This window comes from Syngnathus floridae, chromosome 6 (genome assembly GCF_059516105.1).
Source record: "Syngnathus floridae isolate MCC-2025c chromosome 6, RoL_Sflo_1.0, whole genome shotgun sequence".
In the NCBI taxonomy this organism is placed as follows: Eukaryota; Metazoa; Chordata; class Actinopteri; order Syngnathiformes; family Syngnathidae; genus Syngnathus; species Syngnathus floridae.
The window spans coordinates 18292501-18316934 of record NC_142418.1 but is presented as its reverse complement, the minus strand read 5'-3'; the positions used below and the strand labels follow the sequence as shown (position 1 = coordinate 18316934).

The window sequence follows — 24434 nt, the reverse complement described above, 5'->3', positions numbered from 1 at the left end:
TTTGTTTTGTTTTTTCTGTCAACCAAACATATGTTCCAATTGTGTTTCAACAGAAATACATTATTAGGTGAAGAGTTGTTTTTGTTTTTACCTTGTAAGTTGAGACTTGCACTTCAGTAGCGGATGCTAGTTACTGTTGTTCAGCACGAGGTGTCGCCAAATATCAAGCCAAGCTGACGCTGCATTTAAGGACATTTTTAATGTCGTAAATTCTACTATCACGTTAAACGTGCAACACTATAAACGGTCGCTTCCAGATAAATCGGTAGAACAGAAGTATTGAAAGTGTTAAGGATCAAATGTTTCATTTCATTCGTCTTGGTTTGTTATAGGTGAATAAAAGTATATGACCTGAAAGTAAAAATGTAAGGAAACAAACTGCTGCCTCGCTTGGTGAATTTGAAAATTCCTACGACTTTAAAAGCAAGCACACGAAAGTGACGTCACCATAGGAAGTAAACAGGAAGCAGAGTTTTGCTCGCGCAGGCATACCGTGTTGTATGCTCGTTCATAAATCGCAATTTTCAAAACTGCAAAGAGTCTGCTTGCTTGCCTCCGCTATTATGCAGCTCTAAACACGACGGGCAACAGAGGTAACGCTGATATTCTGCTTTGGGGGATGCAAAACACGCCGTTATTATTTTCCGGGTTACAATCAATCCCAGTTGGGAATAAAGTCTTTGTGTTTTAAACTCAGTTTGACTAACGTTAGAAATGTCTTAATAGGCTCCGTTTTTCTCGCGTTTGAAAATTAAATGGCGCTACGACTACAACACAATGAATCGCTCCGTTGACCATTTGTGACATTTGCGAGAGGAAAAGAATGACATCCTTTTGTACTTCTCATTAGACGGGATCTGCATCGACCTTTACTTGTTGAAGTTCAATTTTATTTCAGTGTGTGGTATGCTAATGTGAAACCAGTAAAAATGCACAGCCGTCTACAAGAGTTGAAAAAGGAAGAGGAGACTCTTCTCAAAATCAAAGTCATGCTACAAGACCAACTGAACAGGTTAAAGGTGAGCATCCGATTTAAACAGCATTTTATTCGGTTTGCATGATACATTTTCTTTGGTCTGTGTTTCAGTTTGAAGAAGGTGCCTTGAAATCAATTATTAGAGCTCAAAATGAGGAGGCAGAACCCAAATGCCCATCTCCAGAGATTGAGGTATCCGACCAGAGAGTGTCCATTCACCAGATACATAGCAAAATCTAATGGCATGCAAGAATTGTATCAAGAATATTGTTTTTGTATCCGCAGGACGTCAACCTCGACGATGAAAACAAAATTAACTGCACCAAGCTTCTGCTGAATACTGCTGCCGATTACAATATGGAGGAGGAAGAGGAAGAAGATGAGGAAGAAGATGAGGATGAGGATGAAGACGAGCAGAATGAAAATGATGATAACGACGAGTTTGTGTTTGTGCCCGATGGAGATGACGAACATGACGACGATTACTGAGCTGCTCGGCTTCTTCCTTCATGCTGACCTCAGCATTCTAAACACTCCAACGTCACGTCACGTTCTGTAGATGTGTTGATTTGTCCAACGGTGTAGTATTTTCATTTGAAAAGTTTAATTTATTGTCACTAGTTTGTGGCTTGTTGGATTCTAGTCTGGTGCTCATAGTATCCTCTCCATTACCTTGTGAAATGCATTAGAATTTTAGTAAGTCGTACGATCTTTGTTTCAAATGTCGTTAGAAACGTCACACGGAAATATCCGGTGACGTGTAGGTGCTTTATTTTTTCTATCAATTTGACTATTAGGTACCACTGTTTAGCTGAAAACCACAAATGTTAATGTTAAAATGTGCCTGTTAGCACTAAAAAGTATGGCTGGGCCATATAAAGATACCATAAGCACAAAATAAACAATTTTTTGTATGTGTTTTCGTTTTCTAGAAGATTATTTTTTATTTACAGCTCCACTTTACATGAGTGACAATTAACGTAAAGGATTTTCACATTAAGTAGTGTGTGAAAGCATTCTTGTTGATTGAATGTTTATCCAATACAGCCAATAGCCACGCTTTAATTCTTTCTGTATTGGAGGCCAATGAGTTATGCCGTGTAAACACTTTCTGCCAACAAACCATTCAGCATTTTCTAACAGCGACAACAAAGCAGCCAGCCGAACAATAGGAGCAGCTTTGAATGTCATAGCGGGCGGGCGGGCGGGGGCCAGCTCTGCACACGCGTGCACTACTTACTGCAGGAGGCAGCTTTACTCTCGACATCTGTACGCAGCTTTACACTCGGTGGGCTGCAGTCCCAGGAAGAAGGAAAAAAATATATATATTTGCACTGGGACGGGACTGAGATTACACTGCCTACAAATGACCTCTTCGTAAAAGACAGGTAATTGGATTGGACTTTGGCACCGTTTAAAGGGGAAATGTGGAAAAAAGAAGCATATTCGTGTTCTTTCCTAAAGAATGTAGTTTAAAATAGTAATAATACATATGTAAATAATCACAGAAAAGTGTGACTATTTTGTAAAAGTCTTAAAATGTTGAATTTCAGTGGGTTCAATGAGTTGATAACGCCTATTTTAAAATGTGGATCAAACAGATGCTCTGAAAAGTGTAAATATGTGCATTGCAAAAGTGTTTTTAGTTTAAAAATCTAGAGCATCGTGGTGTGTTGTCCGGATATAAAATGACAATGTGCACAACTGCTACATTCTATCAAATACTTTTTAAAAATATATGTGCAGTTGGCCTAAATCTCACGCTGCGTAATAATGATTTTGCTTACAGACGTAAAATCATAGTTGTGTGAGTTGTGTCAGTCTCAGCAAAATAAGTTCACAGTTCACTGAATCTGAATGGGGGGGGGGGTTAATTGTGTGTTTGAGATGAGGGACCCCTCAGTGTCCATCACATGCTTCTATGTCCAGGAAGGGCAAACTGGCAGCCCAGCGGGCCTTGATCAATTTAAAAACGGAATTTATTGATTTATTTGGGGGGGGCACAAACCCAAACGATTCTTGAAAAAAATTGTTGCTTGACATTCCATATATAATTGGACAGAAGTGTGTGTCCCGTAAAAAAGGACAAAATCCAGAATATGTCAAATTATTGAGGGGAGGGAAAAAAAAGTCACTTATTTTAGTACACCGCCTATTTTGTATGATGTGGACAGAAGTGTAGGAGAAGCAGACCCCAAGTGCGTTGCAGGCTGAAGAAGATCATGCACTCTGGCCGTGCGCTCGCTGTGTGCCATGTGCTTATGTTGGTGTTGTGTGTGTCTGCGACTGAGGACTTCGACTGGACAAAGAACGACCACGGCTCCTTCTATTATGGCACTTTTCCAGCTGGTATGATGACCCCTACACACCAATGCTATTAGCGGAGAAGATCAAGTTCTTTTCATTGGGACTATAAAGCACTTTGAGGAGACCTTGATCGATTTGTCCTATTAGGATTTTCGTGGGGTGCCGGCAGTTCCGCCTATCAAACAGAAGGAGCCTGGGACAAAGATGGCAAAGGCTTGAGCATCTGGGATGTATTCAGCCACAAGAGGGGCAAAATTGAAAAAAATGACACAGGGGATTCTTCTTGTGAGGGTTACTACAACGTCAAGGTAAGAGCGTGCCGATGATGACAGTTCCAATTGTTCATTTGATCATACGTTGGACAGGGGGACGTGTCGCTGATGCGAGAACTCAAACTGAACCACTATCGCTTTTCCATCTCTTGGCCTCGACTTATTCCTACAGGCATCAAGTGTAAGCAACTTGTGTGAGCTACTCATACATATCTCTTTATTTAGTTTACTAAGGTATTTTAAAAATTCACTTCACAGCTGATCATATCAATGAAAGAGGAATTCAGTACTATGATGATCTGATTGATCACCTGCTGAGCAGCAAGATCACTCCCATTGTGACGTTGTATCACTGGGATCTCCCGCAGGTTGGTGCGCATAGAATACGACTAATACCCTGCTTTTTTAAAAAAAAATTATTATTATTGATTGACTTCCTTCTGTTGCAAGGTGTTGCAAGAGCGATACGGCGGATGGCAGAATATAAGCATGGTGAACCATTTTAATGACTTTGCCAGTCTGTGCTTTGAAAGATTTGGCAACCGAGTCAAGCACTGGCTTACATTCAGCAATCCGTGGGTATGTTTACGTCACAATTCGGTCGTGTTCGGCATTTTTTTTTTTTTTATATATGAGGCCTAACATTGCGTCATATATAGTCGGTCGCAGTGGAAGGCTACGAAACAGGTGAGCATGCTCCTGGACTGAGGACGAGAGGAACTGGAGCATACCGGGCTGCCCATCACATTATCAAGGTAGGACCATTTATGAATGGACTTGGTCCAAAATGACTTGGCTTTCATTGGAGACAAAATTGAAGCCAAGAGAAAAATGATCTCAAATGTGAAATGCATTTTTCTATCTACAGGCTCACGCTAAAGTTTGGCACACATACGATGCGCAGTGGAGGCCAAAACAAAACGGTAGACAATCAGCGCACTCTTGACTATCTCCCAGAATCCATTTCTTTTTTTCTGGAGCACTGCCTTCTGCATGTGCAGGTCTCGTGGGCATCTCCCTGACAGCGGACTGGGGAGAGCCCGTCGACATCAGCAACCAGAAGGACATCGAAGCGGCCGAGAGATACGTGCAGTTTTCCCTCGGCTGGTTTGCCACGCCCGTCTTTCACGGAGATTACCCTCAAGTGATGAAAGACTTCATTGGCAAGTTGACATGGCAAAAATAAATCTCGGCCGGAGGACTGTACGTTAACACGCAGGCCTTTGCGCACAGGTAGGAAGAGTGCCCAGCAAGGTCTCGGATCATCTCGCCTGCCCACGTTTTCTCCCCAGGAGAAGAGCTACATCAAGGGCACATGTGACTTCCTGGGCATCAGTCATTTCACGACACGCTACATCACCCAGAAGAATAACCCGTCTGGCCGCGGCACCAGCAGCTTCTTCATGGACCGCGACTTGGCCGAGCTGGTTGACCCCCAGTGGCCCGACCCCGGCTCGGAGTGGCTCTACTCTGTGCCGTGGGGGTTCCGACGCATGCTCAATTTTGTTAAGGTGACTCGTTGGGTTCAAGTTTCAGCATATGCGGACTAAAAAGGAAATCTGATTACATTCCTTTTTTTTTTTTTTTTTTTAAGACTCAGTATGGAAACCCGGTGATCTACGTGACTGAGAATGGAGTCTCTGAGAAGATGCAATGCACAGAGTTGTGTGATGACTGGAGGATAAACTACTTTAAAGATTACATCAACGAGATGCTCAAAGGTTAACGCGGGAAAGCTTCACATTTTCGGACTCGTTATTATGTGGATGGGGAAAAAAATGAATTCCGTTCTCTCATTTCAGCCCTCAGAGACGGTGTGAATCTCAAAGGTTACACCGCATGGTCACTGCTAGACAAGTTTGAGTGGGACGAAGGCTTCAGCGAGAGGTTTGGCTTGTATTACGTGGACTTCAGGAATAAGAACAAGCCTCGCTATCCTAAAGCTTCCGTTCAGTTTTACAAGCGCATTATCAGTGCCAACGGATTTCCCAATCAGAGAGAGGTATGCGGCAAAAAAGTTCAGTTGTAGTCCAACATTGTCAAGTTACCAAATATGATTTCTTGCCTAAAATTTAAAAAAAAGGCAATTACATTTTTATAAGCCACCTACCTCTTAATTTGTGACTGCATTCATCTGAAGAATTTTTCCTGAACAACTCCACAGGTTGAAAACTGGAGGAGGAAGGCCGTGGAGACCTGCTCATCAAGTAACCAGCTCCTTGCTGCAGGTCAGTCTGCCTTTAAAAAATAAATAAAAAAAAAAGCATCCCCATCACTAACAACTAGCTGGGGTAAACAAAGATTCTGACCTAAAATGTAAAACTTCAGAAGCAAAATGTCAATCAAAAAAATTACATTAAAAAAATTATTTATGAACCAACTAAATTGGCACTCAGCAGAATATAAATGTCCAAATGTTTTGTGTGGTCTCAATAAAAAAAAATAATAAAATAACCTTGGCGGCTCAGCAAATTAAATTCAGGTAGTGGCAATCCCATACTCAACCTAGCGAAATTTTCTTTGTTTGCCCCCTCAGCTAGAAGAAAAGCAACGGAACATGCAGAAAAGCCAAGGGTTTGGCCTGTGCATGATGAAGTTTAGAACTTGATTGAGCGCCGGTACAAGTCTTCACTTGCGGGTGTGTCGTTTTGTGATCATTTTACTAACTTGCGTGAAGTGTGTCGCCTAACCGTGATAAAACATTATGGGCATTAAAACAAAATAATGGCGATAGAACTTCTTTTGGAGTTGCTTGGTGATGCTGCAAAGCTCCAATTGCTGTGTGCAGTTCTCAAAGGGTTTTCAATTATTGTTGGTCAACGCTGAGTTATTTCTCTTTTTTTAATAGAGGATCAGCGGAGTACTGCTGCCAATATTCTAAGACTTATACATGGTAAGAAATCACCTGTGCTCAAAAGGGATTCAATACAGACAATAGATAATCTGAAACATTTTTTGGGAAGTAAAAACAAAACAAAAACTCAAACCCTTTGAGTCCTGCAACATGCTTGATTGTCAGCGTCTGAGCCCAACGTCTCAGTTTCTAAATAGCGTGTGTTCTTTGCAGACCCGCTGACCAGCCACATGGAGATGGTAACCGAGATTGTTGTTCCCACTGTGTGCACGCTCTCCATTTTATTGAGTGCCATCTTCCTCATGTTCCTGCTGCAGAGGCGGAACTAAAGGGTGCAGCAATCACAACATAGCAATACTGTACACAAAAAACTAAATCGGATATCTCATGAATTGTGTGCTCACAATGATTAAGTTGATTGACTTTTAATTTGATGTGGAAACAGTGTTTACAATAACAAGCTGCAAAAAATTTGGACTCTTCCCATTAAAACATTGCTGTGAAATTGCCCCACTGTCTTTTTTTTTAAAGAAGTTGCCAGAGAATAGAATTCTTACTCTTCTATTTCTGTGCAAATTCAGGCAAAGTTGACAAGGCTGCAGCACACCAAAGTTGAAAAGCAGACAGGCTGGACCTCTGTTACATTTGTATGATCTAAAAGCAAAGAGATGAAAAATTGTTACATACATGACTTGGATTTCCAGTCGGATGTGTCGGAGTGGACAAAACTCACCAGGTTTGAAGAAGACGTGATCAACCAGTGGTTTGTCGCTGACCTGTAAGGACGTCTTGACCTTGTCAGGCCCTTGCCCACTGGACACTTCCACTCCCCACACAACTGGAGCCTCACTATAGTAAACATGAACAAACAGAAACACTGGCATGCATTCACTCACTGGACACAACAATAGGGACATCGGCTCAATACTATTAATCTACAAAAATCGACGTGAAGTGACAGGCAGACTCATCGATTTTTTGCTATTAACATACCTGTAGACAAAATAACTGTGCTCAGCTAAACAGGCCCACATTTCACACGAAATATAATTGTGCATAAAATAGGACAAAATCCCATAATGAGTAGCTTTTGTGAAGGTTGCCTTCCTTACTTCTGGTAGAATTGAGTGATCAACGTCGGTTTGATTTGCAGTTTGAACTCGTGTGTTTCATCATAGGGGGATGTTTTGTAATGCTGTAAACACAACCTGTGAAAATAACAAGAGGAAGACTCAAAAGTCGAATTTTCGCAATGGGTTACCCAAAAAAAATATACAATGAGCAAACCTGACTTACTGTGTGAGCAGGAAGAGTCTGTCATAGGGCAAATCTAAAAATGTTCTGCAGGTCACAATTACTTCCAGGAGATGGTGTAGTTTCTTCAGGCGGATAAATTGCTCCTGCAGATCCACCTCTGTGTTCAAGTAATAAGTCTGCATGGAATCACACATATTCAATATCCACTCTAAAGCTCACAGAATAATGTCTCCAATCTTACCAAGTTGTTGGGCGATGTCAATTCTTCCCCTGAGAAAAAAGGATGGCAATACATTTACTCTACAACTTCAAACACACACACAGACAATCTTTCATAAAAGTGATTCAGTGTTTGGAGTAAATTACCAACAAGGTAGTTGAAGTAATCTTTTCTCATCTTGTTCAGGCCCATTTCTAACAACATTTGGACAGGCATGAGGCCCGTGAGCGACACGTGCTCCATCTTCTGATTGTAGGACTGCAGGATGAGCTTGCTGAGCGTGCTGCTATTGTCTTGGTGAATCTGGCGGCAGCACAACACGGCCGTCCGTCAATGAAGCAGACTGTCATTTTTCTTTGTTACCCGGTTGAGAGAAGCCTTACCCACGGCGTGACGTAGCCGTAAGTCAGGGCCTCGATGACCAATTTCAGGCTGTCCACGATGTCTTGATAGCAAACAACACCTGAAATATATTTGTTTGGGTTACCGCCACATGAATCCCGGTTTCTTGACTTAATGATGCTGACTCACTCTTTCTCATGCGAACCCATAGCGTCTCCACAAAATCCAAATCGTCTCGTTCCAGGAAAGAGTTGAAAATTGGAGGGACACTTTCGGGCTTTGTCTTTAGCAGCAGACCAAAAATTAAGATGGATAGGATGGGACACACGAAAGGTTATATATGATCCCTCTGCTTTACTCTTACCTTTGTTGGTTTAAAATCCTGCTCCTGTAGTGATTTTATGACACTCTGTAGCTCTAAAAGAAAAGAAAACAGGATTATCATAGGCAAAACCTGAAAAAAAAATGATAAAAAGAAGTAAATACCTTGAATGTATTCCTTGGTCAGATCCACTGCTGACTTGCTTTCCAAAGGAGTCAACCACTCCACCTCACCCGTTCTTAAACCATCAGCAAGAGCCTGAAAGAACAAACGGGAACAGTTTAAAATTCTGGTGACTATTTCATTTTGAGGGTAAGCCTCCTAATGTGATTCTATATCATACTATATCCTAGCTAACATTGTTTGCATTCATAGCGGTTTCTGAAACTGCTACAGTAGCATATGCATACTTAAATACAAAACGTGTACTTTTTCTTTCCAGGGTCTTTTAAAACAAGTCTCCGTTATCACATACCTGAAGAAACTGCAGCTCCCTGAACACTTCAAACATGGGGCTTCTCTTGTCTCCACTGGCAACTTTAATATTCTGACACATTTTAAATGGTTGGTTAGAGTGTGTGTTTGAGAGCTAGGTGACATTTGAGTGTGAATTTAAGCTTACTAATGTAGCTGTAGAGGACAGCGGGGGTGTCTCGAGTACCCGCTCCACGTGGTTCCACTTGAAATCCACCGTCACGCTGCTTTGTGATTCAATTGTTGTGTTTTCAACCACAATGGAGCCAAACATGATGAACTGGGCACTCCCTTTAATTGTCAACTAGAGGCAATCACAAAAGGAGTCATAATCCCTAAGAGAACACTCAAAGGAGAATCGATTCGGATATTGCTTTACCGTGGATGATGAGTGGTGCCTTTTCTTGTGCTCTTGTTTTAGCTCGTCCAAAGTCATGAGAGCATTTTTGTTTACAACGGGGCCTAACAGTTACGTTGGAAAGCACACGAAAAAATATCACACAGCAATTCACTTTGTTTCAGGATAAATTTAAGCAATTCGATTATAAACAGTACCTGTGCATGTAACAGAATATAATTTGACACCAGACACTTCATTGGCCACGGGGACACCTTCAGCTCCTAACCAGGTGGTACGAGCTGGATCCGACATGTCACATCGTACCCACAGAGGTCGTAGGGCAGGATCATCCAATGCCTCAATGTTGGCATTTTGAGATAATGTGTACCAAGACAGCAGTTGCCTTTCAAATAAAAACGCAAACATTTTGGCTGATGAAATTGGTCGTTTGAGAAATGTGGCTCAAACGGTACCACTTAATATTAAGTAGCATTCAAATGTATAAAGGCTGGTGAGCCTCACAAAGATCTTATGGCTATCATTTGGTTTGTCTGGGGTCTTTTTTTACTTGGAAGCACCTTGCTTTTGCGATGGAGAAAGGCAGCGGTGCCAGTTGAGTTTGAGGAGCAGTCAACGCAACAACGCTGTCGGCGCAGTTTGATGTCTCAAGCGTCGAGTCTTCATCTGAGTAATTTAGTTTTGGAACCTACGAGACAACAGAAATTAAAGTTTAGTTTGAAGATGGATGTTAATCCACAAACAACATATTTTCTGTGGATTTAAAAGTTCTCACAGCTTTTTCACAAATGAAGACTTCCTGGTGCCCATAGTCCAATAAATTCAGAACTGTAATTTTATCTCCATCCTTTTTCAATATTTGAATATCATCCTGAAAACAAGAGATACACACGATTTAATAGGAAACATTAGAAAACTCACCGTCATCAAAAAATTTAATTACCTCATAAGTGCAACAATGGTTGTTCTCATCTTCTTGAAGATTCCTTTAAATAGAAAAGCACGAACAATATTCACTGCACTTCACAGCTAACGGCTACGAAAATAAGGCTTTTCGATTTAAACATCCCAACCGCGAATATCATAAAACAACACGTAAAACTCACCTGAGTGTATTAAAAAACTGTTTTACATGTGATAAAACCTTGGTGGCCATAAGTAAAAAATCTCTTTTTGTAACGACGTCAACTTGGCTGCTGCTCTTGAGAGTTTGACTCCCGCGCGCTCCGACGTCATAAGTTCAGAGTTCAACACAAACAATAATTCTTATTTTAAAAAAAACTAAAAAAAATAATAATGGGTGAGTACATTCGACTAATATGCGCTTTCTTGCGTTCATTGTGGAAATTAAGCAATTATATAAAATGATATCGTTATGCTCATGACGTACTTCCTTCAATATGTCCACGTTTGAGAACATGGCGTAAAGAAATAGTCCCCACAAGAAGCACCATCTCTTAAATGTATACATTTGGAGCCAAATAATGTAAAATCGTAACTCAGTTACTTAAATAGTCATTTTGAATTTAAAATATCTTTTTCTCGCTGTCCCAACCCCTTTGTTAATATTTGGCTTTTGCCGGAAGTGGTTTTCGTATCGGCGGAGGCAAAAACCTTTGCGGACGCGTTACCTACTTCCTTTTCACAGTGGCCGCCACAGCGTGTTGAGCGTGGTTCCCGGCGAGCCGAAATTTAAGTTACGATTATGGTAAGAAACCACTGTAATTGTATTTGTATAACGTATATGTCGTGATCTTGTAACAACGGTATATCAAGGTGACCCGCTCCTAGGGTTATTTTCGGTTGTAATTTAAATTTGTGCATTGCTGCCGGCCACGGCAACTAGCACGAGGAGCCATTTTGAACTAGTTGTAGGCTAGTTTTCTCGTGACACGTGTATTGTCTTTCCACCCATTTCTTAAATGGAAGCCTAATAATTAACATTTATAATTAGTCCCAGATTAACCACTAGCGTCTCTTACGCGTGTAACTTTTGAGGTGTTCTATTGTGGTTCGACAAAGTCCGCAAATTAATGCATTACAGGTAACAGGCCTACGGAGTGGGGCTAACTGGTATGAGCTAACAGGCCTCACTCGGTCGGTGTATTCGCGCAGTCCTAATGAGAGGAGGATCGAATTAAAAACATCCATGCAGATTTTAATTGCATTTATTTAATGACGATTTGGTGCACTCTTGAAATGGAATATCTGCTTAATGTAAATAATGATGGTGCTTTTTCAGGCCTGTGCCCGACCCTTAATCTCGGTTTACTCCGAGAAAGGAGACGCCTCAGGCAAAAATGTTGTCCTGCCTGCAGTGTTCAGGGCTCCCATTCGCCCTGATATTGTGAACTTTGTGCATACCAACATGCGCAAGAACAACCGTCAGCCCTATGCAGTTAGTGAGCTGGCAGGTGAGTGCATTAAACATTAGTCGGTACTTCATGAAAAAACATTTTTAGTGATGCAGTAATTTGTGTATTTCAGGCCACCAGACCAGTGCCGAGTCCTGGGGTACCGGAAGAGCCGTGGCCCGTATCCCTCGTGTGAGGGGTGGTGGAACTCACCGTTCCGGCCAGGGTGCCTTTGGAAACGTATCCTTGTTCTATTAGTCACTGTGCCATTTCTAGGTAATTGACCAACTGTGCGCTGATGGTGTAATTTGCGTCCGACGCTGCGTCCAGTGACAGAATGCCTGCTGTCAAATACTGGCTCAGTTGACTGATGACCATTGTGTCTGAGCACACAAGTTTAGTAATACCAATAGTGTCAGTGTGTCCGTAATAACCTTAACTTTGTTCAAAGATGTGTCGCGGAGGACGTATGTTTGCCCCCACCAAGACCTGGCGTCGTTGGCACCGTAAGATCAACACAAACCAGAAGCGTTATGCCATCTGCTCTGCGCTGGCTGCTTCTGCCATCCCCGCCCTCATCATGTCCAAAGGTAAGCTATGCCTCCCAATGGATCCTAATCCTCAACTGTTTGAGTGTGCAAGGGAAGTTGTGACGGCTTGCCATGATGGTGTAATTTGCGTCTGACCCTGTGAACAGTGACAGTTGCCTGCTGTCTCACAGCTGTCACAGGGTATTGATGTGTCTGTAATTCTGAGCAAGTCCCGTTGAAGCCTTTTATATACAAGGTGTGGATGTTCCAAATGTTGACGTTATGTTTTCTGCAGGACATCGTGTTGAAGAAATCCCAGAGGTCCCTCTGGTGGTTGAAGACAAAGTTGAGGGTTACAAGAAGACCAAGGAGGCAGTGCTCCTGCTTAAGAAGCTTAAAGCTTGGAACGACATCAAGAAGGTAAATTACGAGTGTCAAGAATTTGATTAAATTGCACAACGCTATTTCATTAATAGTGGAGTCTAGCAATGTATAACTAACATTGCAAATCTCCAATTTGTCAGGTCTACGCCTCTCAGCGCATGCGTGCCGGTAAAGGTAAAATGAGGAACCGTAGACGCATTCAACGCAGAGGGCCTTGTATCATCTATAATCAAGATTCGGGCGTCACCAAGGCATTCAGAAATATTCCTGGTAAGTTTTCATTTTGTTTGAGTGGTTACAAGTTCATTTCAATGATGGGTTGTGTGACGTTGCACTTGTTTTTTAGGCATCACTCTGCAGAATGTGAACAGGCTGAACCTACTTAGAATTGCCCCTGGTGGTCATGTGGGTCGCTTCTGCATTTGGACTGAGAGCGCTTTCCGCAAACTGGATTCTTTGTACGGCACCTGGCGTAAAGGTTCGACCCTCAAGGCCAACTACAAGTGAGTTTAATGTCAAACGGCAAAAGTTGCTGTGCCTTCTGTGATGAGGTTTCTACTTCATGGTCCGTTTATTTGACACCCGTGATATGAAGGAAGTTCTGAAAATTGAAGACTTGAACATTGAGGTTTTTTTTTTTTTTATGCTTTTTCCAAGTGTTTGTGACGCAATTGATTTTTGCATTTCAGCCTGCCAATGCACAAGATGACCAACACAGACCTGAGCAGGATTCTGAAGAGTGAAGTGATCCGGAAAGCTCTTCGTACACCCAAGCAAGTGAAAGTTTTGTTTTAGGAAAAATTTGGTGGCGCTATGGTGACATAGCACTTATGGTCTATGTTGCTGAATCCTGATTGGTGTTAAGTCCTGAGCTATAAACAAAAGACAAATGTCATTAAGAATTTGCCTTCTCCTTACAGTAAGAAGATCAACCGCAGAGTCTTGAAGAAGAACCCTCTGAAGAACATGAGAATAATGTTCAAACTGAACCCGTACGCCAAGACGTTCAGGCGTCTAGCCATTCTCAAGCATGACCCGAAGGTAAGAAACTGGCAACCACTCTTGGAAGTGTGGACCATGAAATTGTGTCTGACTCAATTCCTTTGGTTTCAATAGATAAAGGCTAAGATGCTGAAACCCAAGAGGAAGCCTAAAAAGAAGGGAGTACCCAAGAAAATCAAGGCTGCAGCGCTTCGTTGAACAATAAATACGTTTGGTTCAAACGAGCAGTCAGGCCTATCTTTAACAATATATGCTAGAACTAAATACAACCGAAAGTTCTGTGGTTAAAGTGCTTGACAGAAATGCAATTCCAAATAAAGAACATTTAAACGGTATTTATATCATAGTTGTTATATTTGAGCCAAATATTCTCTGATCTTGGAGTGGAAAGTGGTTAGGACTAAGGTAAGAACAGCTACTTTCATGTTGATGTCAACTCTTAGAATTTTATATACTCATGGGACTGTCTCTACAGGAATTACCGCATAGTGAGATGCACTTTGTGGTAAAAGCCCTCTACTGGTCGTGTTGAATACTACACGCTCTGGCTGTTTCCTACAAGTTGGATGAGCGGTATGGTACAACATTGATTTAACACACTATTTTGAAGTGGACATTTTTGACTAATATTTCTTCTGTTTCAGCCTGCCAATGAGCAAGACAACTTAAACATGACAACTGGATGCTCAAGTAAGCAGAACTATGGCTCTGTAATTATTTTTTTAAAGCTATGATGATCCTCCACTTGGTCTGTGTTGATGAATCCTGATTATATGGAAGTCCTGAGCAAAGCACAAGTTACAGAAAACAAGTAGTCCTAACTTGGTTCAGTAATTTAACTAGAGATGCATCTCATTTCAGACTGCCAATGAACAAGATGACTAGAACACACCAAAGATGGATCCTTAACCATGACAACTGGACGCTCAAGTAAGCAAAACTTTGGCTTTGTAATTATTTTTTTTAAAGCTATGATGATTCTCCACTTGGTCTGTGTTGATGAATCCTGATTATCTGGAAGTCCTGAGCAATTCACAAGTTACAGAAAACAAGGAGTCTTAACTTGGTTCAGTAATTTAACTAGCGATGCATCTCATTTCAGACTCCCAGTGAACAAGATGACTAGAACACACCAAAGATGGATCCTTAACCATGACAACTGGACGCTCAAGTAAGCAAAACTTTGGCTTTGTAATTTTTTTTTTTTTTTTTTAAAGCTATGATGATTCTCCATTTGGTCTGTGTTGATGAATCCTGATTATCTCGAAGTCCTGAGCAATTCACAAGTTACAGAAAACAAGGAGTCTTAACTTGGTTCAGTAATTTAACTAGAGATACATCTCATTTCAGACTCCCAATGAACAAGATGACTAGAACACACCAAAGATGGATCCTTAACCATGACAACTGGACGCTCAAGTAAGCAAAACTTTGGCTTTGTAATTATTATTATTATTTTTTTTAAAGCTATGATGATTCTCCATTTGGTCTGTGTTGATGAATCCTGATTATCTGGAAGTCCTGAGCAATGCACAGATTACAGAAAACAAAGTCTTAACGTGGTTCAGTAATTTAACTAAAGATGCGTTCCATTTCAGGCTGCCAAATGAACAAGATGGCAAGGGGCTCTATGAAGAAGCATTAAAAAAAAAAAGGTGTATGTCCTTGCATTTCCACTAACTTGTTATATGGTTGCAAAATGATATTTCCACTCCTGGTCCATGTTTCTGAATGCTGATTAGTTGGTCCTGAACAAGACCTATGTAGTATCTAGCTAGCTAGTTGGGATGAAGTGTCTCACTACGTTCTGTTCTGCTCTTCCAGCACTACTGAAGAACTTGTGGGAGCCCGAGAATGTGCACCCGCTTAAACCAAGGCATCTCGAGCTGGACTATGAAGAAGGCAAAGGAGTCATGTTCACAGTTTATTTCACCAAACCATTCACAACAACGATTCTGAGCTTTAAGCACACTTACGATGGCATTATTTGATAGAAAAAGATGGCTTTTTAGGCAGGCTTGCAAAGCAGCCCATTTTAGTCAAACGCTTGTAATTTCACTTGGCATGTAGGTTTGTCATTAAAATACATAACATTTCATTGCACTGGTTGGCCCAATTTTTAAGAAAAAAATGTAGAGACCCTGTTAGAGGATTAAAGGGCACAGGTTTTACTGTACTCCAGCTGCTGGAGGTCACATTGCTGAGCCATGAGTGGGTGTCCCAGGCTGGTTGAGCCCAATGGTGGTGCACAACCAGCCGGCAAAATCAACTTGCTCTGCCTCTGACTGTCTGATGAAAGGGTGCACCTGCAGGAGGATGAAATGTCAGGTGAGTTGAAGCTTGAACTGTGCAACCTGGCGGTGGGGGTCAATGTTTAATGTGTCGACACCGACCATTAACTGTTTCAGGTCTGCCCTTTCAGCGGGATTCTTGATCAAGCTGAAGTGGGAAGTAATGAATTTGAAATATTTGCAGTAGAACATGCAACCAATTCCACACCTTTTTGCCTTACCATTTATGGACAAAGTCCTGAAATTCTGAACTGAATAACATCCCAGGCAATTTTGGTGGAGGCTACAAAGGGGAATTTAGGTTACTGAAGAAGTGACCACTTTAAATTGTGTCAGCACTCACCTCATTGACGATGTAGTCAAGTAATTCAAAGATGGCCATCGGGGGCCTGCTGTCCGATCCATAAGCTGCGAGTACAAAACAAATGCATCATCAATGCATCCTGACAAAAGCTAATTTTAAAGCTAAACCATATTCCACTCACAGCTGCCAGGTCGCCCAGCATTTGGTGAGGACTCTGCAGAATTTGCACCTCCCAGTTGAGCCCCAAAGATGTGCTCCAGCTCCTTTGTATCAGGCGGTGGGATAGGGAACCTTCCAATGGCCATTTCAACCAGGGACAGACCCATACTCCAGATGTCGGACTGGACCGAGTAATGGGTGCCCTGTAGCCGCTCTGGCTGTGGTAAAGAATAGAGAGGGGGAAAAACGTAGTCCGCAACAAAGTTGGCAGCTGCATGAACTGAGTTGAACTTAAAAACCTCTCGACTGTGCCAGTACGATTGCAGATTTGCGTGTGTGGTAGAGCGGCACACCTATGTCAACTTACAGACATGTAAGATCGTGTTCCCACAAAGGAGTTGGCCATGGAGTCGATGAGCTGTCCGCTAACTCCGAAGTCGCACAGCTTGATTTCACCGCGGGAGTTCACTAGGATGTTTGATGGCTTGACATCTGACAGAATGAGAGATGATGAAAACATGTTGGGGGGGGATAACATCATGATTGTCAGTGGAGATGGTGCACAACGTAGTCCAAATCCGGGACCGAATGTGAAGATAGACATCAGTGGACGGTGACCAACCTCTGTGCATGATCTTGTGTTTCTCCCTCAGGTAGGAAAGTCCTTTAATGACCTGCAAAAATAAAAATGGCATTTAGATCCTCTTTCGGATTCCCCATTTGCCATTAACCCGTGGCTATTTTAGTCTGAACCCGCATGGAAGAGGAAAATTTAGAACTTGTCACTCCCTAGAGGTGTTAATTTATGTCTGCACGAATGACTCATTCTCAAAGTTTGTGAAATGACGGAATACGAGGAGGGCTGGCTACATACAGCGATGCTGATTTTGCCGAGGATTTGCTCTGGGATCTTTCCAGCTTTCTTGAGTGACTGATCCAAGGAGCCTCCATCCTAAAAGCAACGACAAAGGCAATATGGTTGATGGAAGACTTGAAAACAAAGTTGAAAATATGAAGGCTACCATATGTTCCATGCAAATGCTAATTTCTCCATCACTGTAGAACGCGCCATAGAAGCCCACAATGTAGGGGGAGTTGCATTCATGCAACACTTGAAGCTCCCTTATGATCTGGTTCCTGATGGCGGGTTTGATTTCTAAGTGGATGAGCTGAAACACAGGAAAGCTTGTCACGACTTACAAAAAAATGACAGAATGAAATCACAATGCTGTTTTCCCAATCCAACAAACGGCTTTACCTTCCTGGCCATGATCAGACCGGAAGGCCTGTGGGAAACCTTGAAAACGACCCCACCGTTGCCTGCGCCAAGCTCGCATATCTTCTCAAAGTCATCATCCTTCAGCTCTCCCACTTTCTGTTTCTGCGTCAGGAAAGCTTCCAGACGTTTGCGTTGCTGCTCATCCAGTTCCAGCTCTTCCAGTTTCTTCTGCAGGGCCTCCAAGTTTGTTCTTGCAAAAAGACACAGGCATGTTATAAGAGCTTTTCCAAAGGCCACTTTGGCAGATGTCTGTTCTTTTGAACCATCTCCCTCCCTCCCTCCCTCCCTCCGTCCCAAAAGAACACAGGAAGCATATTTAGGAACCTGAGGCCAAATGGAAAAGACGCAGCTTGATTCTGGTGATTTATTTGTCCTGTGGGGACAATGACAATCAACCAAGCAGCCAGAAATTCAGTGAGAGTGGCTGGCTTGAGCCTATCTCGCGCACATCTCATCAGTTTTGTGAGGCAGCTCCTTTGCTGATGTCATGGCAACCAATTACCTTGAGAAGCCAAACAGGATAAAGCAGTAAAGAGCTCTTTAAACAGGCTGCTCTCAGATTTATTATTACTGTGGCGCTGCATGCATCATCCCGAGTCTTTTGATTGACACGGTCGGTCGCTTGACATTGGCGTGAGTGACAACAAAAGGGGTCCAGTTCTTTTATTTCTGATCCATAACCATGGATACTGCATGCGGAGTTGAGTTAGCCGTGGGCGGCGTGGGTGTTTTGTCGACAAGAGTGAGAAAAAGTGGAGGTCGCCAGAAATCCTGAAACGCTCCACACGCAACATGTGGGAGGGACCAAGAGGAGCAGTACGCGGGCCACTTGAACTCCATCCACACAAAAACCAAGGGCATCTGCTTCTGTACTTCCAATTGGAACGTTTGAAGGCATAGTCTAAAACGCTGAGTGTGGAAAAAGCCTAAAACCAATCGAACATGACTCAATGTAAAGCTTACACACAGTCATATTTTTAGTGTGCCTTTTTTAATATATATATTTCGGTGTTGCAGAGAAAAGGCAAATAAGGGGGCCTTATCCAATATTTATAGTGGCAAGGTGTAAAGAAATACACAAGATTCCACGACAGTTGTGAGATTTGGGATATTCTGTGTCGACTTAACATGTTTTGTCAGCACTTGTGTGGCTTTTCTCTCAACACTCCCACTTCCTCCCACATTCTTAACACATGCATGGTTGCTTCACTGAATACTTCAAATCGTCCTAAGGCGTGACTATGCCGCTGTTTGGGCAGTCAAAGTTTTTGAATACAATCACGACTGAGCACTCAAATGGAGAAGTTTGGCGTGTAAGAGAAGGCAGAGTTCACCATGTCATAAATTCTTCCGTTGTTTGTGTTCCTTGGCTAGTCACCACCTGCCTCATGCAACCAGGAATGTGTTCGACAATCATGCCAATGGCATGTCGGCAGCAGAAGCAGCAGCAGTAGCAGTAGAGCCATGGCAACTTTTTGCACAGATGATTAACAAGAGGTATGTATGGTCTATTCTGTGCACTTTTATCTACCCGTTGATGTTCTGGTCTTATGGTGGCATCCAACCATTTTGTCAACGATATAGCCCTTGCATTTACTGCACTTAAATGTCATCAAAATGCAAATAATAAAGCATGGGATGCTGTATTGTATGATCACAATGACAGCACATGAAGATATTCCGCCTCTCTGCAGCCAGCATCAGAGTGGACACATTATGTAATTCCCATCCAGGATGTTTCTATGGCCTGACTGGGAAGTGATAAGTAGAAGCACAATGTCACCACTCTGCACTATTTCAATCACTGGTCGTGGGAGGACGCCTACACACCCAACTTGTTGCTGGAATAGTGTCGTCAATTCAGGAATCATGAAGAACCACTCACATGCACGTGATGGTTTTATTCTATAATAGAAGGGCATCTAAAATATACACTCATTGCAAAGTCCAAATTTGAATGATATGAGCTCGGTAGAGATGATAACTAGCGTTAATAACCGCGCAACTCGTCAGTATAATATTGCGTGACACTCACTCTGTGGCTCCGGTGCCGTTGATGATATTCCCATCGGGGATCGGGTTGAGTTGGATGGGTTCGGGCTTCCTTCTCTTCTGCATCGTGCTCACGAATGACAGGCCAAAGACTATTATTGTTGATATTAATGAGAGGAAGATAAAGTGTTAAAGAGCGACTGCGGCACCGTGACGACCTACAGGACTGAGATAGTTATTAATGGCTGGATGGAAATCATCCGGAAGATGTGACGTCACGAAAATATTTACACTGGTCTTCCGCATGGTCGCGAAGCGGCTTATGGCACCCTCTGCTGGCGAACAGGCGAATCACAACTCGTAACACAAGCACTACTTAAGAACTGGAAGAACGGTCTTGATGTTATGTTGGTCCTGGCCAGGGCTGTGGATTCGGTCGGATTTTTGCACCGAGTCCGGCCTCTTGACCACCGAGTCCGAGTCCGGCTGTCCATTTTTTCTGTTAATTCATGTGACTGCTTAGTCTTTATTCAAGGCTAATTTAGATCAAAATCTAAATAATGATGTAAGCTGGGTGACATCATCGTCCTTGACATTGGTACATAATGTAAACATTAGCCTAAGTGCAACTCAACGTGGCCGCATTGATCGTAAGCAGGGCTGTGGACAGTATTCCTACGCGCATTCTCAGCAGCATGATGAAAATAAAATTGAACGTATTTTTTTTTATTGTCGGACTCGGTGGACTCGGTCAAAATCAGCACCGAGTCCGAGTCCGGCAAAGATGACCGAGTCCGACCGAGTCCCCGAGTCCGAGTCCACAGCCCTGGTCCTGGCAGTTAACGTTTTCACTTCTACTGGAGGGTTTCCTGACCTATTTTTAGTCAAGGCAATAGTTTTAGACAAAGCCATCACAAAACTGTTGTAATTATTTAGATTTTGATCTAAATTAGCCTTGAATAAAGACTAAGCAGTCACATGAATTAACAGAAAAAATGGACAGCCGGACTCGGACCCGGACTCGGTGGTCAAGAGGCCGGACTCGGTGCAAAAATCCGACCCAGTCCACAGCCCTGGTACGCACGACACAAATTATTTTTATTTTTTTAAAATTACGATTGGCCTCATGCGGGCCGGACAGGGACGCACAAAGGGGGCCGTAATTTGCCCAGGTTTGCCTTAAGTGGTGTGCCACAACTCGGTGGCATTTGACAGAATATTTCAAACACAATTTGTTTCTGTATTATATTGACAGATGATTTGAAATCTCTTCAGATGAACACAATTGACAGTTTGCTTGTATTGAAAATGTATTCCTCTCATTCGATCCTTTTAAAGAAATTGACTTTTACCTGAAACATTCACATGTATTGGCAAAAGCGGCGGACGCTAATATTTACGTAGGCAACTTAAACCATAGTGAAGAGTTGTTGTGCTAAAAAAGCGATACCAAGAAGTTATATCGGTTCCCTGCGGACCAGATCAGAAAGGATAGCTGGGTGGCGGCGCTTCGTAGGGAGGAACATGGCCGCAACAGCTCCAAGCTTTGGAAGCCAACTCTCCATTTCTTACATCTGCTCAGATCACTTTGTGGAAAGTACGTCATTTTGTTTTATTGACGTCAACATTCATCTGTGAGGTATACTGGATGTAGTGCTATAAGGTACACATCCACCATCAGAGGACGCTGGCATGAGTGCCTCTCATAACATTTGAAATGTACACTTTTTATTTATTTTAATTTTTTTTTTTTTTTTTTTACCCTATGGGCCAAGAGCCTGTAATAAAATGTATTATTATTGCTCAGATATTCCCTTTTTCTTCCTGCTACTCTGCCGTGACCTAAGGAATGCATCATTACACTGCTTCATGACAGTATGTTTGTCCAATTGCTAGTTTCTAATAATTAGATTCTTCACATATCTACAATTATAATATTATTATATTATGTGCTACCATGGCTGGCATCTTCTCACGAGTCTAGTGGCAGCGGACGAGGGAGGCTTTTTGGCGCCAAATAATAATGGCCGCCCGGACATGTGACGTTAATGCATTTCGGCCTCACAACAAAGGCCGCCATCCTCACGAGTCTAGTGGCAGCGGACGAGGGAGGCTTTTTGGCGCCAAATAATAATGGCCGCCCGGACATGTGACGTTAATGCATTTCGGCCTCACGACAACCCCCCCCCCCCCCAGCCCGCCATCCTCACGACTCTAGTGGCAGCGGACGAGGGAGGCTTTTTGGCGCCAAATAATAATGTCATGTGACGTTAATGCAATTCGGCCACTGATCTTCCCGCGCTCCCCTCCCCATATAGTATGCACTTGCGCGGCGCGCGTTACACCCCTCAGTCAAAATAACAGGCTGCCTGAAATGTCAGCGTTTACCTTGGATTATAATGATCGCGGGGATTTAATCGATTCTCCGCCCGCCTGCCGTCTTTACGGACGGTGGACAGCAAATGCAACTGAAGCCTGAACGCGGTAAAGGCTTTATTCTATTTATTGGGGGATACGCCAAGCGGCCACGGCGTCGTCCCGTTAAATGTTCTTTATCAGTTGACGCACGGAGGCGCAGCTGCCGTCGGCGTTCAGGCGATGGCCAACGCTACATGACAGTCATGAAAAAAAAAAAAAAAAGAAAAAAGAGGAATAGTTGAACAACAACTGTGACTTATTTAGATCGTCTGTCGACGTGTTACTCCACGCTTTTCTAACCTCAGTGGTGGATTCCATGATGTGTTAGGTGGCCTGGGCAATCCTAAAACAAATTCAAACATGCAGACACAAATGAGAACTAGTGTGCTACTCCACGCTTTGGTCACGGTGTCAGCCCCTCAGTGGCAGATTCCATGATGTGTTAGCTGGCCTGGGCAATCCTAAAACAAATTCAAACATGCAGACACAAATGAGAACTAGTGTGCAACTCCACGCTTTGCTAACGGTGTTAGCAGTTTCCATTATGTCACAATGTTCAAGATTCAAGGGTTTTTATTTGCCATGTCTGAGGCTGCCAAACAAGGAATTCGAAAAATCACAGCCTCTGTTCAAAATTTAGCTGACTAACAACAACACTCATGACATGTGAAAAATGGCAAATATTCTCAAACATCCCCTGGTCTTAAACTCCCAAGAGGGCAAGGGTAAAACTCAAAACACCAGCTAGGGGAAATGAGAAACCTTAAGAGACCACAGATGGGAGGGTCCCTCTTCTGGGATGACCAGGCTGCAATGGATGCAGTATAACTAAGACGAATAACACATCCGTTCTGGACTGGAATGTTCTTTTGATGCACTTGCCTTGCCTTGCCTTGCGCTTGCGCTTGCCTTGCGCTTGCCTTGCGCTTGCCTTGCGCTTGCCTTGCGCTTGCCTTGCGCTTGCCTTGCGCTTGCCTTGCGCTTGCCTTGCGCTTGCCTTGCGCTTGCCTTGCGCTTGCCTTGCGCTTGCCTTGCGCTTGCCTTACCTTGCGCTTGGCTTGCGCTTGCCTTGCGCTTGCCTTGCGCTTGCCTTGCGCTTGCCTTGCGCTTGCCTTGCGCTTGCCTTGCGCTTGCCTTACCTTGCGCTTGGCTTGCGCTTGCCTTGCGCTTGCCTTGCGCTTGCCTTGCGCTTGCCTTGCGCTTGCCTTGCGCTTGCCTTGCGCTTGCCTTGCGCTTGCGCTTGCCTTGTCCTTGCCTTGCCTTGTAATTGCCTCGCCTCGCCTCGCCTCGCCTCGCCTCGTACTTGCCTCGTACTTGCCTCGTACTTGCCTTGCTTTGACTTGCCTTGACTTGACTTGACTTGACTTGTACGTGTACTTGCCTTGCCTTGTACTTGCCTTGTACTTGCCTTGAACTTGCCTTGAACTTGCCGTGCCTTGTACTTGCCTTGCCTTGCCTTGCCTTGCCTTGCCTTGCCTTGTACTTGCCTTGCCTTGCCTTGCCTTGCCTTGTACTTGCCTTGTACTTGCCTTGCCTTGCCTTGCCTTGCCTTGCCTTGTACTTGCCTTGCCTTGTACTTGCCTTGCCTTGTACTTGCCTTGTACTTGCCATGTACTTGCCTTGTACTTGCCTTGTACTTGCCTTGCCTTGTACTTGCCTTGTACTTGCCTTGTACTTGCCTTGTACTTGCCTTGCCTTGCCTTGCCTTGCCCAGCCTTGCCTTGCCTTGCCTAGCCCTCATATGGCCCATGCCTTGCCTTGCTTCGTCTCGCCATGCTTTCGCCTTGTGCTTGCCTCGCCCTCCCTTGCGGTGCCTTGCCTCGCTTTGCCTTGCCTTGCCTTGCCTTGCTGTGCCTTGCCTTGCTGTGTCATGCCGTGCCGTACCGTGCCGTGCCGTGCCAGCTTGTGCTTGTGCCTGCCCGTGCCTGTGCCGTGCCGAGCCTTGACGTGCCGTGCCGTGCCCGTGCCTGTGCTTCCGCCCGTGCCTGTGCCTGTGCCGTGCTCTGCCGTGCCTGTGCCTGTGCCTGTGCTTAAGCTTGTGCTTGTGCTTGCGCTTGTGCCCGTGCCCTCGCCGAGCCGTACAATACTGTGCCGAGCTTGTGCCTGTGCCTGTGCTTGTGCCTGCTTGCGGCTGCGCCACGCCTGTGCTTGTGCTACTGCTTGAGCCTGCAAGCTTGTGCCTGTGCTTGAGCTTGTGCCAGCGCTTTGCCCGTGCTCGATCCTGTCTGTGCTTGTGCCTGTGCTTGTGCCTGTGCTTGTACCTGTGCCTGTGCCTGTGCTTGTGTCTGTGCTTGTGCCTGTGCTTGTGCCTGTGCTTGTGCTTGTGCTTGTGCTTGTGC

General features: G+C 43.7%; 7 protein-coding genes and 3 non-coding genes across 25 annotated transcripts in view; 8 read left to right on the top strand and 2 right to left on the bottom strand.

The window, feature by feature from the left end:
• The window catches only part of zwilch (zwilch kinetochore protein), a 36632-nt gene extending 25879 nt beyond the window's left edge, over positions 1–10753 (bottom strand). For 3 of the 5 annotated variants that reach the window (XR_015858979.1, XR_015858977.1, XR_015858980.1), the window contains exons 1-20: positions 10489–10753; positions 10326–10368; positions 10158–10253; positions 9943–10070; positions 9580–9767; positions 9404–9486; positions 9173–9328; positions 9026–9097; positions 8715–8808; positions 8593–8645; positions 8418–8511; positions 8270–8349; positions 8033–8189; positions 7908–7936; positions 7706–7842; positions 7522–7617; positions 7143–7258; positions 6967–7063; positions 5666–5793; positions 92–179 (exon numbers count right to left, since the gene is read on the bottom strand). Coding sequence is in view for 1 of the 5 variants with exons in the window: in XM_088378202.1 (XP_088234328.1) it covers positions 6987–7063; positions 7143–7258; positions 7522–7617; positions 7706–7842; positions 7908–7936; positions 8033–8189; positions 8270–8349; positions 8418–8511; positions 8593–8645; positions 8715–8808; positions 9026–9097; positions 9173–9328; positions 9404–9486; positions 9580–9767; positions 9943–10070; positions 10158–10253; positions 10326–10368; positions 10489–10538 (1749 nt within the window). In the remaining 4 variants the exon portion in view is untranslated. Of the gene's footprint in view, positions 1–91; positions 180–5665; positions 5794–6818; positions 7064–7142; positions 7259–7521; positions 7618–7705; positions 7843–7907; positions 7937–8032; positions 8190–8269; positions 8350–8417; positions 8512–8592; positions 8646–8714; positions 8809–9025; positions 9098–9172; positions 9329–9403; positions 9487–9579; positions 9768–9942; positions 10071–10157; positions 10254–10325; positions 10369–10488 lie in introns of those variants that run through there. The other 2 variants (XR_015858978.1, XM_088378202.1) reach the window with 2 other exon arrangements.
• On the top strand, positions 448–1894 carry snapc5 (small nuclear RNA activating complex, polypeptide 5). The gene is made up of 4 exons (XM_088378211.1): positions 448–593; positions 899–1019; positions 1088–1168; positions 1262–1894. The coding sequence occupies exons 2-4, from the start codon at positions 930–932 to the stop codon at positions 1463–1465; spliced, it is 375 nt and encodes a 124-aa protein (XP_088234337.1). The 5' UTR covers positions 448–593; positions 899–929; the 3' UTR covers positions 1466–1894.
• Positions 2189–6918, top strand: lctlb (lactase-like b). 8 transcript variants are annotated; one of them, XR_015858976.1, is made up of 16 exons: positions 2190–2364; positions 3151–3325; positions 3431–3591; positions 3649–3736; positions 3814–3923; positions 4006–4134; positions 4215–4310; positions 4424–4478; positions 4557–4718; positions 4789–5066; positions 5150–5276; positions 5358–5557; positions 5720–5783; positions 6092–6193; positions 6404–6448; positions 6623–6700. XR_015858976.1 is itself a non-coding variant. In XM_088378195.1 (15 exons), exons 2-15 carry the CDS (start codon positions 3199–3201, stop codon positions 6736–6738), a joined length of 1758 nt encoding a protein of 585 aa, XP_088234321.1. In that variant the 5' UTR covers positions 2189–2364; positions 3151–3198; the 3' UTR covers positions 6739–6918. The 8 variants fall into 8 exon arrangements, 7 of the variants coding, with proteins under 7 accessions (XP_088234321.1, XP_088234326.1, XP_088234327.1 ...); XM_088378195.1 differs by lacking the exon at positions 6092–6193 and having other exon boundaries at positions 2189–2364; positions 4557–4722; positions 4793–5066; positions 6623–6918; XM_088378200.1 differs by lacking the exon at positions 6404–6448 and having other exon boundaries at positions 2189–2364; positions 4557–4722; positions 4793–5066; positions 6623–6918.
• A 178-nt stretch (positions 10754–10931) lies between the features above and the next one.
• Positions 10932–13987, top strand: rpl4 (ribosomal protein L4). The gene is made up of 10 exons (XM_088378206.1): positions 10932–11090; positions 11625–11796; positions 11870–11976; positions 12188–12326; positions 12562–12686; positions 12791–12920; positions 12997–13153; positions 13340–13423; positions 13571–13691; positions 13767–13987. The coding sequence occupies exons 1-10, from the start codon at positions 11088–11090 to the stop codon at positions 13848–13850; spliced, it is 1122 nt and encodes a 373-aa protein (XP_088234332.1). The 5' UTR covers positions 10932–11087; the 3' UTR covers positions 13851–13987.
• Positions 12028–12126, top strand: LOC148397082 (small nucleolar RNA SNORD16). Its single transcript, XR_015859289.1, has one exon. It is a non-coding gene; the product is annotated as a small nucleolar RNA SNORD16 (small nucleolar RNA).
• LOC148397081 (small nucleolar RNA SNORD16) lies at positions 12395–12494 on the top strand. Its single transcript, XR_015859288.1, has one exon. It is a non-coding gene; the product is annotated as a small nucleolar RNA SNORD16 (small nucleolar RNA).
• Positions 13189–13259, top strand: LOC148397080 (small nucleolar RNA SNORD18). Its single transcript, XR_015859287.1, has one exon. It is a non-coding gene; the product is annotated as a small nucleolar RNA SNORD18 (small nucleolar RNA).
• A 90-nt stretch (positions 13988–14077) lies between the features above and the next one.
• LOC148397078 (uncharacterized) lies at positions 14078–15755 on the top strand. Of its 3 annotated transcripts, none has more exons than XM_088378213.1 (7): positions 14078–14225; positions 14297–14342; positions 14514–14582; positions 14755–14823; positions 15003–15071; positions 15251–15303; positions 15476–15755. In XM_088378213.1, the coding sequence occupies exons 2-7, from the start codon at positions 14335–14337 to the stop codon at positions 15520–15522; spliced, it is 315 nt and encodes a 104-aa protein (XP_088234339.1). In that variant the 5' UTR covers positions 14078–14225; positions 14297–14334; the 3' UTR covers positions 15523–15755. The 3 variants fall into 3 exon arrangements, with proteins under 3 accessions (XP_088234339.1, XP_088234338.1, XP_088234340.1); XM_088378212.1 differs by having other exon boundaries at positions 15251–15307; positions 15477–15755; XM_088378214.1 differs by lacking the exon at positions 14755–14823 and having other exon boundaries at positions 15251–15307; positions 15477–15755.
• map2k1 (mitogen-activated protein kinase kinase 1) lies at positions 15564–19951 on the bottom strand. Its single transcript, XM_088378205.1, has 11 exons — positions 19721–19951; positions 17665–17875; positions 17429–17575; positions 17281–17358; positions 17029–17080; positions 16774–16898; positions 16429–16624; positions 16287–16351; positions 16165–16226; positions 16046–16091; positions 15564–15958 (listed from the first exon to the last, which is right to left on the bottom strand). Exons 1-11 carry the CDS (start codon positions 19801–19803, stop codon positions 15845–15847), a joined length of 1179 nt encoding a protein of 392 aa, XP_088234331.1. The 5' UTR covers positions 19804–19951; the 3' UTR covers positions 15564–15844.
• megf11 (multiple EGF-like-domains 11) overlaps positions 18955–24434 on the top strand; it is a 74595-nt gene continuing 69115 nt past the window's right edge. For 2 of the 3 annotated variants that reach the window (XM_088378184.1, XM_088378183.1), the window contains exon 1: positions 18956–19182. The gene's annotated coding sequence lies outside the window, so the exon portion shown is untranslated. Of the gene's footprint in view, positions 19183–24434 lie in introns of all 3 variants that reach the window. The other variant, XM_088378185.1, reaches the window with a different exon arrangement.